Source organism: Mizuhopecten yessoensis, unplaced genomic scaffold (assembly GCF_002113885.1).
Source record: "Mizuhopecten yessoensis strain PY_sf001 unplaced genomic scaffold, ASM211388v2 scaffold4663, whole genome shotgun sequence".
NCBI lineage: Eukaryota > Metazoa > Mollusca > Bivalvia > Pectinida > Pectinidae > Mizuhopecten > Mizuhopecten yessoensis.
In genome coordinates this window covers 589,286-602,411 of record NW_018405659.1, presented here as the reverse complement: position 1 = coordinate 602,411, position 13,126 = coordinate 589,286, and the positions used below count along the sequence as shown (strand labels likewise).

General features: G+C 34.3%; 1 protein-coding gene across 1 annotated transcript in view; it reads right to left on the bottom strand.

Annotated features, from left to right (window-relative positions):
• Window positions 1–468: 468 nt before the first annotated feature.
• Window positions 469–13,126, bottom strand: part of LOC110449575 — a 26,165-nt gene continuing 13,507 nt past the window's right edge. Inside the window, exons 2-4 of the mRNA XM_021496525.1 lie at window positions 1,805–1,931; window positions 1,268–1,398; window positions 469–875 (exon numbers count right to left, since the gene is read on the bottom strand). Of these exons, the coding sequence (XP_021352200.1) occupies window positions 655–875; window positions 1,268–1,398; window positions 1,805–1,931 (479 nt within the window). The 3' untranslated portion in view covers window positions 469–654. The remainder of the gene's footprint in view (window positions 876–1,267; window positions 1,399–1,804; window positions 1,932–13,126) is intronic.

The following is a 13,126-nucleotide window of genomic DNA, read 5'->3' as shown; positions in this document are numbered from 1 at the left end:
TTTCGTTGGGTTGCGCGTCTTACTAACAGCTGAGGTCAATTAATGTTGATGTAATGTCTTCCATACGATAGTCGGAACCTGATGCCAACTTCATAGTGTTACATTTTAATCTAAACAAAATCCTCCTGAATTTAAAAAGACATGTTTGTTAAAGAATCATATATTTCACATTTGTCTTCTCTCAGTCAGTTTATGTAAGTTAGGGGAAATCTAGTATATCGTAGCTTTTTAGCTAGATGTCATGATGTTATTTTAAGAAGATACATTTTTCGAAATATTTCGTGAACAGTTTTACCTTTATACCGTAAGCGAAGGTGATAACTCAATTTTGGAGAATTTGAACACACAACAAAGGCAATCCTCGGAGGCAGACAAGACACGACACGTATTGGTGTCTGATTGACAAAGACAAAATGATTGGACAATTCGATGGTACATTTTATATTAATAAACTGCTAGTGAAGCATTACCTCTATGCATGTAAATACAAGATGTATCCTAAATAATGAAAAGGTCATCCCCACAAAGTTTTAAGTCAAAAAAAAATCTTTTAATGATCTCATGTTAAAATAGGAGTATAAATATATATCTCTTAAATAATGGCAAACATTCACTTTACTTTCTTCATCCTATACAGTTTGATATGAAACACCCCTAGACTTTGCCGAATGAAACACGATATCTATTACAACACAAACACGATAGTTCGTGTCCCATTTCGTCGTCTCCTTCCTCTTGCATGCCGTATAACATTGCCATTTTTCGCCATTCCTCATCAGACGTGCCAGAAACTCTTTCTTTGAAGAGACGACGCAATCGTTTTTCCTCGGAAATTTTACGTAAATGCAGTTCATCATTTCCCCTTCTCCATTTCACTGGAAGGAATAAAAGTATACAAATCAGATATTTTTTCCATGGAATTGACGAACATATCTATCATATAAAACATCAAAAAGTATAAACTTGCTAAATACATTTAATACATGTACTAAATAAAAATCTTCATTTTATATTCATTCAGCAGTTGGATCAAGAAAATAACGAAATATTAAGTTTGAAAAACTTTAAAGTGTGATATGTTACTCAATCTCTTGTATAATATCGATTACTTGAAAAGCAAAGTATAGCAAAAACCAAATAAAGCATGTTATCACGTACACTGACTCTGGTGACGTTATGAGTTTAGAACAATTGCGCTGTCTTTGGGTTATAGCGTACGTACATTTACGGTGTATTTGAGAAAATTAACACATTATTTGGGACGTACCTAAGCTCCGTTCGATCTTTCTGTGCACATGGACGTATATATCTCCCCCTAAGTAACATATAACAACCTTGATGACACAGAGAATAATCCCAAACGCCAAAAGCAAAAGGGCAAAAAGGCCTAGCACGATCCTGTGGAAAATAAGAAGAAAAAGAAAACACTCATTGAAATAGGACCAGGGAATGTTGCGTGTGATTTGACTAATTCACCAATAGAAGTATGTATTTCTCTGCTCAAAGTGGTAGCGCATTATTTATTTTTTCGTTGCTCATGCCCCCGGTCAAGAAAAAAGAATCCAGACTTGGAGTCAAAACATGAATGGTGTCTGATTGTTTTCAAATAGACATTGTACATGATATACGTTAAGACTTTATTATGTACATTTTGACTGATTTCCATGAGTTTCTCAACCCGTTTTTGGACTTTAGCATTATGATACATCACAAGGATTAAGATTTTTTCTATATTAATTACACAGGAGTGAAAGAGTTTTTTAATCCGTAACACTATCCGATGTTCGTCCGTTTAAATGCTTACGTCTGAACATCGTCGCCTTCATCACAGCAGCAACCCCATCCTTTGTTAGGCGTGTCACAACAGTATCCGTTACACCATTCTGTCTGTCCAGTTCGGGCGATCCAACAGTTATCACCTACGACAGAGTCTGTTAAAAGAAAACAGCGTACATACGGCAGGATAATTAAATGCGAATACCAACATCGCCGTATATTTAGATAACGAAAGAACATTTGATTTTATACGAGTATCCACTCCCCAACAGGGTCCTGCCAATCAAGAACAGACTTGGTACAGTTTATTTGGTGAGTTTTACTGGTTTAAAAAAGGTTAAATTAGATCTTTTAGGACATTGACCTAAAATAAAGATCTGTATTATAGAGACCTAGAGGATCAACAATCGGAAAACGTATGTTAACTTATCTACAAATAGTTGGTGGGTTTTTATGATGCTGGCAAATGCTGCAACACATCAAAAACAATTTCAACATATTTGTCCATCGTATGTCCTGGTTAGCAGATCCCTGTGTTTCGGCTCTATCAATTGTGGTAAAGCGACACGCATTACGTTTCCTGAAACTACACGATGTCATTAATACTCTACAACAAGCAGTTAAAACTCCTCTGTCACTACAAGTCGCGCAGTGTTTTTACAAACTTGGCATTAGTTCGATGGTCCGACTTTGGTTGGTGCAACACTTATACTTCGTGGCGGCGAGACAAAAACGTAATGTTGATGGAGATGCTGACAAAGTCAATTGACCATGAAAGGTAGGCCGCATCCAGCATCTGATGCATGGGTTGAGATGTACTACCTAAGATGCATCTATGGTACAAGTTTGGTTGGTGTAACACTTATACTTTCAAAGAAACCAACTTAAACGCAAAAAAAATAAAGTTGATGGCGGCGAGACAAAAACGTAATAATGATGGAGATGCTGACAAAGTCAATGGACCATAAAAGGAAAACAGCATCGAGCTTTTCATGCATGAGCTGAGTTGTACAACCTAAGATGCATCTATTCAACGTTTAAGACTTATAGATTTCGAAGAAGCTTTTGATTTAGTTTCATGTTGTTGATTTTTTTATAGAAAGTAGTCGATTTTTTAAATTTTGGTGAAGGCATTAAAAATGGATAAAAACATTATACAAAAATACCTACTCTGCAATAAGCCAAAATTGTATACTGTCAATGTGTTGTATATATAAAGGTGATTTCGACAAGGGGATCCTGTCTCCCCATCTAGAAACTCATTCAACGAAGAACTGAATGTTTTAGATTGCTTTGGTAAAATATCGGGACTAAAAGTAAATAATGATAAAACTAAGGTGGTTTGGATTGGCAGCAAGAAATTCAGTGCAGCCGTTTACCATCATAGATTGAAACTGAAATGGGGAGAAACAAAATTTAATATGCTAGGGGTTTATTTTTTCAGTTAATCTAGATGAGGTTGTAACTTTCAATTATACCATGTTAATAAAAGTATAAACCAGTAGTCACGCAGAATGTTAACACCTCTTGGTCGGATAGTTGTATTAAAATAAATCATTATACCAAAATTTAATTATCTATTTATATCTGTTCCTACACCGGACATTAATTTTATTCAACAGTTGAACACTACTTTTTTCAATTTTATTTGGCAATCACCAGTCGACAAAACTTAAAGAGGCACTATAGTCTAAAGCTATGAAAATGGGGGTCTGAAAATGATTAATATCAGGAGTTTTATAACAAGCCTTAAGTCTACATGGATAAGAAGATTACTTAAGAATATTGATAAATGTTTGACAAATATTTTTGAAGCAGAACATTTTCCCACCATCAACATATCAGACTTTGGTACTGACTTAATTACAAAATTTAAGACCAAAAATGCCTTCTGGAAAAATGTTTTTCAGGCATGAGTAGATATTTCAGAAGAAACACAAATAAAAATTTAAAATATTGAGCAGTTTCTTATTTTTCCTATATGGTATAACCCATATTTTTTTGCATTGATAACAGGTTTTTTTTCATTAAAAAATGGTTTTAGAAGGGTGTTAAAAATGTGTGTGACCTACTGGACCAAGATAATTCTTTTCTAACCTTTGCAAAAGTTAAACTAAAATTCAATATCGATTCAGTAAACAACTTAATTTATCAAAGTATATGCCAATCAATTAAGCAAAGATATAGACAATTCAACTTTAATTTAACTGTTGAAAACATTGTTGAAAGACCATTTATACCACACCATGTCAATGTAATTATGGAAACCAGGAAAGGTTGTAAAGATATGTATGTTACCCTAAATAATAAAAATAAATATGTGAATACAGCTGAAATAAAATGGAAATCAAAAGATAGTTTTAGAAACATAGACTGGAAACGATTGTATAGCATTCCTTTTAAAAGTACAACGGATACAACGCTACAGTGGTTCCAGTATCGGTTACAAAATCGCATTCTCCCACTAAATAGTTACTTGAAAACTATTGGTGTTTTGAACAATAACCTTTGTAATATGTGTAACACAGAAATTGAAACTATAGAACATATTTTCTAGGAATGTCCTCATTCTTTTAGACTTTAGATTTGAAAAACAAAATATACCACAACTTAGATAAATTAATTGATTTTAGATTAGAAACAGTATTATTTGGAGATACAGAGAATGTTGCTTTACCAATTACCTTTATTATCCTTTATGCAAAATATTAGATATACACTGTACCGAGAGAAAAAAACAAAGACTCCGGTTAGATGGTTTGATTGAGTTTCTAGGATTCCGATATAACATCGAAAATAAATCAGCCTCAAAACATAAGATATTTTTTAACAGATTGGGAAACAAGTTTACACAATCCATACATCTTTGACTTTGTTTATATATTTGATACTCTTTTTCTTGAAATAAATATTTAAATTTCATCTTGATTTTGTAGTGAAATACTGTAATCTGATAAATATAAAACTGCATATATCCGGTATGTTATGGTGGGAGTGGATGTAAGTGCTGGATTTTGTTTGTTTTGTTTTATAATTATCTTTTTAGCGGACATAAAAACCTGTATGAAAACCGGTGTTAAAATGCTATTTCAAAATGTATGTCAGTATGTGTCCATATCAATGTGAATGACCACATGCATGTGTCATAGAAATATACATACACATGTGTATATATATATGTACATTTGACTTGTCTGCACAGTGTATTTATTATTGTTTCGCAACTGCTCGAAATTATGCGTGCATCATGATGCATCTGATTCAATGTATTAAAGTCTGTCTCAATGTATGCATGTATGTACTGTCTGTCTGTCTGTCTGTCTGTCGGTGTCTGTCTGTCTGTCGGTGTCTGTCTGTCCGTCCGTCCGTCCGTCCGTCCGTCCGTCCGTCCGTCCGTCCGTCTGTCTGTCTATGTTCGTCTGTCTGTCTGTCTATCTGTCTGTCTCATGTATATATGTATGTGGGTATTGGTATAGATGTGGATGTATGTTTATCCTTGTTTGTAATTGGAATTTGTTAGGTTGTGAAAGAAGTATGTTTTGTGTTCTTGTCCTGTACTCTATTTGCAAATATTTGATTTTCCCGTTGCCCTTCCTATTTATTCATTTTTTGTTTGACTGATGGATGTTGAATGAGAACCATCCTGCGTGAGGACACCATATTGTTCAGGGGCTCCCCAGCCCTGGCATCCCCTATCAAAATATGTATATATGTATGTATGTATGTATATATCTGCTTGGAAGCAGTATATGTATATACGTATTTATGAAAAAAATGGCTAGGGGAATAAAAAAAAAAGATGCATCTATGGTACAAGTTTGGTTGGTGTAGCACTTATAATTTCAGAGAAAGTAACTTAAACACAAAAACATAATGTTGATGGAAATGCTGACAAAATAATTAACCATGAAAGGTAGGCTGCATGCAGCATTTGACGCATGGGTTGAGATGTACTAGCATCTATGGTCCAAGTTTGGTTGGTGTACATGTAGCACTTATACTTTCAGAGAAAGTAACTTAAACACAAAAACATAATGTTGACGCCGCCGTCGCCGCCATCGCCCGTGGCGGCGAGACAAAAATTGTTTTCAAGATTATCCCAATAGGAAAGCTTATTCGATCTCAAGCTGAATATTTACCTCTAAGGCAACTGCGCAATTGTATGGTGCCAATGAATGGCACATTTCGTTCTGGGCCTACGCCAGACATATGTAGCAGTCAAACTATATATGGCAAGGGTGTTAAGGAAAAGTGAACAATTGGGATGCAAGGCAAGGTATATGATACTCGGAATGTGCTGGTATTGTAATTGGGCACTTACAGTATCTCTGGTCCCTTGCTAGCATACATATGATTACCTAGAACATGTATATTTTCTCTGATCTTGAGCACATGACCCCGAAAATTTGTTACAGTTGGTATGTTTGTATCGATCTCTCCATACGACTTGAGAGTAATATTATATGTTGTAGGGATTGAGATCAATACTGTAAAATACCACGCCCATTCATGGCATACTCGTATCATTGTGGGTACTTGTGGGGGGGGGGGGGGGGGGGGGGGGGGGGGTATCTTACATGAATCCTACAAAAGTCTAATGGTATTCTCAACACATCAGGATATTGATGATTGATGTCATGGCCCTAAATGGCCTGGTCTGCTGAGGAAAGTTACCCTGTATATTTGGAGGAATCAACCTTGTATGACCTTGTTGATTTGAGGACTTGACTCCGTATGACTTTACTTTGAGGGTCCTTGACCTGGAATGGACTTATATTGTTAATGACATTGTTGTGAGTTATGACGAATCTGTATGTTACCCTAACCCCGCATAACATTGTTTTTATTAAAGATATTAACCTTGTATGACCTTGTTATTCCGGGGGGGGGGGGGTTTTCAGAAAAAGATTGAAGGATTCCATTCATAATTCTCTTTAAGACGTATGGCGATAGCGAGAGAAGCAAAATACCGGCTGTGGTGTGGAGCTGTAGCGACCGTTCGGAATTGAAGCCATCATATCGTGTTCTGTTTCTACTAGAGAAGCTTCAGCAATCACATACATCACATCAAACTCACATCAAAAGGTTTACTCATCCAAATGTGTCGGTTAATATCTGAATTCTACAGTTTCTGAGTGAAATATTTTTTTTATCAAAAACAATCATACAACACTATAGCGCTTTGGAAAATCGATAGCGGTATGGTGCGTTAAAGCGCTCCATTTTATTTGAAATATTGTTTAGAGCTAAAGAGACAGACACACTTGAATGAAGCGATAAATCATTGCTGTTCATAGGGTCATAAGTTGAGGTTGTTTCTGCTAAGAGGTGGGTTACAAAGGGAGAATATGCGGAACCGCTTCTCACCAAGTTAATAAAATCATGAAATAAATGTCTTTTTCGAAAAATAAAATAAGTATGATATATTCATCACGGCGGATATGTGTTTAATTAAGTTCATTGATGTATGAATACAGTGAATATCGCACCGAGTTGTGATAATAATGGTATTTGTCATCATTGTCATTGGAAAAGGTTGCGTTGTTACTGTACCTTGCTGACACATTACTGCAGCATCTGAATCTAAATCTGAAAGAGAGGTATCATCCGTCCCTGTATTTTCTGCAGAGGTTTTGCAATTAAATGTACCATTGCAAAATATGTACAACCTATACTATTTTTATGGTTTTTATCACAAATACCATTGTCTACAAATACTGACAACTTGGCAATTTTGTATAACTACTATACATGTTTGATGGACGCCAGTAAAGTTGGATTGTTGGATCGCTGTATGTGCGTATTGCAGAGTTATCTTCTCTTGGGAGCAGGTATTGATTGTTACGTCACTTGTTTGTGAGAGTAACGTCAACAATATTTGAGAAAAAGACGTAGTTTCTCACACAAACCAATGACGTAACAATCAATACCTGCTTCCAAGAGAAGATAACTCTGCAATACGCAAAGACGGAATATAGATCCTCTGACAAGAGTGAACTTATAACAGGGGTCGTCTGGTACCGTCATAATTACACATATGTCCACCATGGCCATAGAACCGTTAACGAAAGCCAGTTGTCAGCGATGTAAACACTTACTGTCATTCATAAAATCAATAGTTAAGTTTGAATCCAATTAGTGGACTGTTTTATTTTGCAACTGTACATCTCACCTACTGATTATTTTTTTATTAAACAAGCTCCTGACTTAATCCTCCGTTTTATATAAACAACCCCTGACTTAATCCTCCGTTCTATATAAATAACCCCTGACTTAATCTCCGTTTTATATAAACAACCCCTGAGTTAATCCTCCGTTTTATATAAACACCCCCTGACTTAATCCTCCGTTCTATATAAATAACCCCTGACTTAATCCTCCGTTTAATATAAACAACCCCCTGACTTAAACCTCCGTTCTATATAAATAACCCCTGACTTAATCTCCGTTTTATATAAACAACCTCCTGACTTAATACTCCGTTTTATATAAACAACCCCTGAGTTAATCCTCCGTTTTATATAGACAACCCCCTGACTTAATCCTCCTTTTTATATAAACAACCCCCGGACTTAATCCTCCGTTCTATATAAACAACCCCCTGACTTCATCCTCCGTTTTATATAAACACCCCCTGACTTAATCCTCCGTTTTACATAAACAACCCCCTGACTTCATCCTCCGTTTTATATAAAGAACCCCCTGACTTAATCCTTCGTTTTATATAAACAACCCCTGAGTTAATCCTCCGTTTTATATAAACAACCTCCTGACTTAATACTCCGTTTTATATAAACAACCAAATGACTTAATCCTCCGTTCTATATAAACAACCCCCCGACTTAATCCTCCGTTTTATAAAAACAACCCCCTGACTTAATCCTTCGTTTTATATAAACAACCCCTGAGTTAATCCTCCGTTTTATATAAATAACCCCTGACTTAATCTCCGTTTTATATAAACAACCCCTGAGTTAATCCTCCGTTTTATATACACAACCCCCTGACTTAATACTCCGTTTTATATAAACAACCAAATGACTTAATCCTCCGTTCTATATAAATAACTCCTGACTTAATCCTCCGTTCTATATAAAAAAAAACTGACTTAATCCTCCGTTTTATATACACAACCCCCTGACTTAATACTCCGTTTTATATAAACACCCCCTGACTTAATCCTCCTTTTTATATAAACAACCCCCTGACTTCATCCTCCGTTTTATATAAATAACCCCTGACTTAATCTCCGTTTTATATAAACAACCAAATGACTTAATCCTCCGTTCTATATAAAAAAAACTGACTTAATCCTCCGTTTAATATAAACAACCCCCTGACTTAATCCTTCGTTTTATATAAACAACCCCCTTACTTAATCCTCCGTTTTATAAAAACAACCCCCTGACTTAAACCTCCGTTCTATATAAATAACCCCTGACTTAATCTCCGTTTTATATAAACAACCCCCTGACTTAATCCTCCGTTTTATATAAAGAACCCCCTGACTTAATCCTCCGTTTTATATAAACAGTCTTTAAGTGACGATTGAATATATATATGTTTATATATGCCTGTTTGATTTACATATCTTTCCAAAAACAGAAATGGTTGGTGTCGGAACTTGTGCTTAATCCCATCGATATTTGAATGAAAGTATTTGTCTTCTGTATGCACTTACTCGTTTTTTGATTTTTCTTTCTTTCCTTCTTATTTCTTTTTCAGTTATTTATTCACATATTAGTCTTTGTTATAGTACAAGCAGAAAGAGTATCTCTGTAGCAAGTTTAGAAATAAAGGTGTATCCACATTTTATCAATTCCTTGTTTAATCTGACAACTGTATAAGGATAAACTACTTACGAAGCAGTATAGGTCCAGCTTTCACGTTTTTGGTATTATGAATGAAGTATATGGAACGCAAAATAGATATTAATGCAGAATATATTTTACAGAGTATGATTTTACGATCACTACTTTGACACTCACAGAAGAATTAATGAATTATTGACATGTTTATGGCTGGTATCTAATAGGTTTTCTAAGCTTTTATGATCCCAAGCGGATCAAAACAAGGCTTTAGTGGCTAGGTGTTGGTCAGTAGATTGTACAATTAGATCAGACCTATAACGAGGAGGTTCGGAAATATCATTTGGCTGCCTATAGCTATCACAAATATATATGAAGAAGTAGCAATAATCTGGCAGTACCGAACTCACTTTACACACACATGGGCACAATACTGTCAGAGAACAGTTCCCTTGGGGTAAAAAGGCAATATCTATTATATTATAAACAAATCAACATTATTTGTATCGATGATTATTCCACACATGAGAATAGGCACTAAAGGTGCCCACGGGAAACGGTGAAATGGAAGCAAAGTTCCATAAGAGTAATGCGGAGTAGCAGACTGGCAATACTATCAGTTATATGTAACTAATGAAGCTATCCGTCATGATCCTTTAATTAACATGTAATATCTGTACTAATATAAAAAAAAAAAAAAGAAGTTTAATTGTATGATTAACCCGTGCTTGCAGAGCTTTTATTGGACTCGGACATTACGACCAGATAGTCGCTGTTGTTTGGGATTTGGGCCTAGTACCCGTGGTAGTAACACGATGGGACCGAGTAGGAAGAAACTGGATAAGGCTGTGCTGCATGGACGAATTTCGAATCAACAAAATTGTACTCTTATGGTCAAATCGAAGTGCTAGTATTAACTGTGAAAAAGAATATTTTATCGTTAATTCATATATCAGATACTTATAAGTACGTATACTATTGATTAGATATTTAACAAGAATGAAATAAGATGTGGTATAATTGCGTAATGGAACAGCTATCTCACAGAGTGGCATATTACGTTTATTTAGTGATACAGAAACAAATGAACAAAGTAGAAACAAACTACGTACATAAGGGCAGTGTAAAACAACTTTTGGTAAAGAGACCTACCTTAAATAATATACCTAATTATATAATATTATGAACTTACTAAAACGAATCGCCTGTGCTAAATGTTGTTGTGATGTTTCTCTAACAAGGTTAGAAATTAGAATATATGAGCGGTGCACTCTTGCAAAACGAACTTTTGTTAATTGATTTTACGTTTTAGAGGACGAAATACGTGTTTTATTAGTGTCCTTTGTATGATGAAATCCATTCCAATTTTAAGAAGGCTAGCATCATTCACCGTAATTTGATTGATTTGAACAACATTGCTAGGTTGTTTATTTTATTAGAGCACTGTGCTGGATCGGCAGCCCTAATTATGTTGTGCTACCTAAAATGATCTCTCTTTACTCCACTCTTCATACTTAAAAGAGAAAGATACCGCCTGTTTTCATGGAAGGTGGCCTCTGTGAAATTTGTAAGTTTTTATGATATAAGAACCAATTTTACTATATCTGTCGTTATATAGATGTCCCCTGAAATAAATAAATCCATGTTCAAGATGTGGCATTCCTGAGTTTGGTCGTAATGTAGCGGTGAAGCGGGTAAATCAGAAAGTGACTTCGCACCAACCTCCTGTCATGCAACACGTGTCTCGCTATTGTACTTGTTTTAGTATGTTAGATAACTACGGCTGAACAATTATTGTATATGTAGCTATTAAAGCTTGTGTGTTATTTAATATGTATTTTCAAGTCATCAGTATTAAAATAGGCACACTAGTCAATCTTATAATGTAAATGCCTGTGATGTAGTTGTCAGTAATATAGTAGGTACGCCAATTAATCTAGATCTCCTTATGTACGTGCCTGTGATGTAGTTGTCCATTTTGTAACAGACTGTCATATATCTTACAGTGTTTATATATGTTCTTGTTTGTCTACATTCCTCAATGTCCCGGTGCCATGCATCATTGAACAAAAGAGAATAATTTCAGAATGTGTTGGTGGACCCTATTGGTCAGTAAACGACGGCATCTTACCATTATAATGATTTGATTATATTTGCATATTTTCCTTGCTTTATTTTTGTAATTAAAGGGAATTTACTATATCAATAATAACAGCCTATACAGTTGGTTTTAAATCAATGTAATAACATTTGCCAGTGGTATTTTAGCATACTCTCATAGACGATTCATTTATAACATAATAAATCATATTATGCATTGTGTTAATACACTCAATTTGAATTGTGCATGTATATTAATAGGACATTTTGTCAAATTCATCTCTGATCTTTATTTGCATCATAATTCCAGTACCAAATGATGTTTAATCTGAGTATTTTGTGCATTTCCAGTGTGTGAAATTGCTGTCTTCTGTATGTTGTAGTTCTTACGGTGTTTTGTTGAAAACGAATAAACTTTCATCACGAACCCGTTATCTGTCTGTCATCATTCCTGAACGAGTGGCGGAACAAGCACAATTAAGTTTTACTTGATACCGACTCAAGCCGCAAAACCATTTAAGATATGTGAAAAGGTATATTTTATCGTTAATTCATATATCAGATACTTTTAAGTACGTATAATGTAAAATATTGACAGTCTGCCATAACTCTTTTAGAGTGACTTCGTATATATATTACTATAGTATGATATTGTGTTTGTCCGAATATATATGTCTATAGTATGATATTGTGTTTGTACGTATATATATTACTATAGTATGATATTGTGTTTGTACGTATATATATTACTATAGTATGATATTGTGTTTGTACGTATATATATTACTATAGTATGATATTGTGTTTGTACGTATATATATTACTATAGTATGATATTGTGTTTGTACGTATATATATTACTATAGTATGATATTGTGTTTGTACGTATATATATTACTATAGTATGATATTGTGTTTGTACGTATATATATTACTATAGTATGATATTGTGTTTGTACGTATATATATTACTATAGTATGATATTGTGTTTGTACGAATATATATTACTATAGAATGATATTGTGTCTGTACGTATACATATTAATATAGTATGATATTGTGTTTGTACGTATATATATTACTATAGTATGATATTGTGTTTGTGCGAATATATAATACTATAGTATGATATTGTGTTTGTACGAATATATATTACTATAGTATGATATTATGTGTGTACGTATATATATTACTATAGTATGATATTATGTGTGTACGTATATATATGACTATAGTATGATATTGTGTTTGTACGTATACAAATGACTATATAATGATATTATGTGTGTACGTATATATATTACTATGGTATGTTATTGTGTTTGTACGTATATATATGACTATGGTATGATAATGTGTTTGTACGAATATATCTGACTAAAGTATGATATTTTGTTTGTACGTATATATGTTACTATAGTATGATATTGTGTTTGTGCGA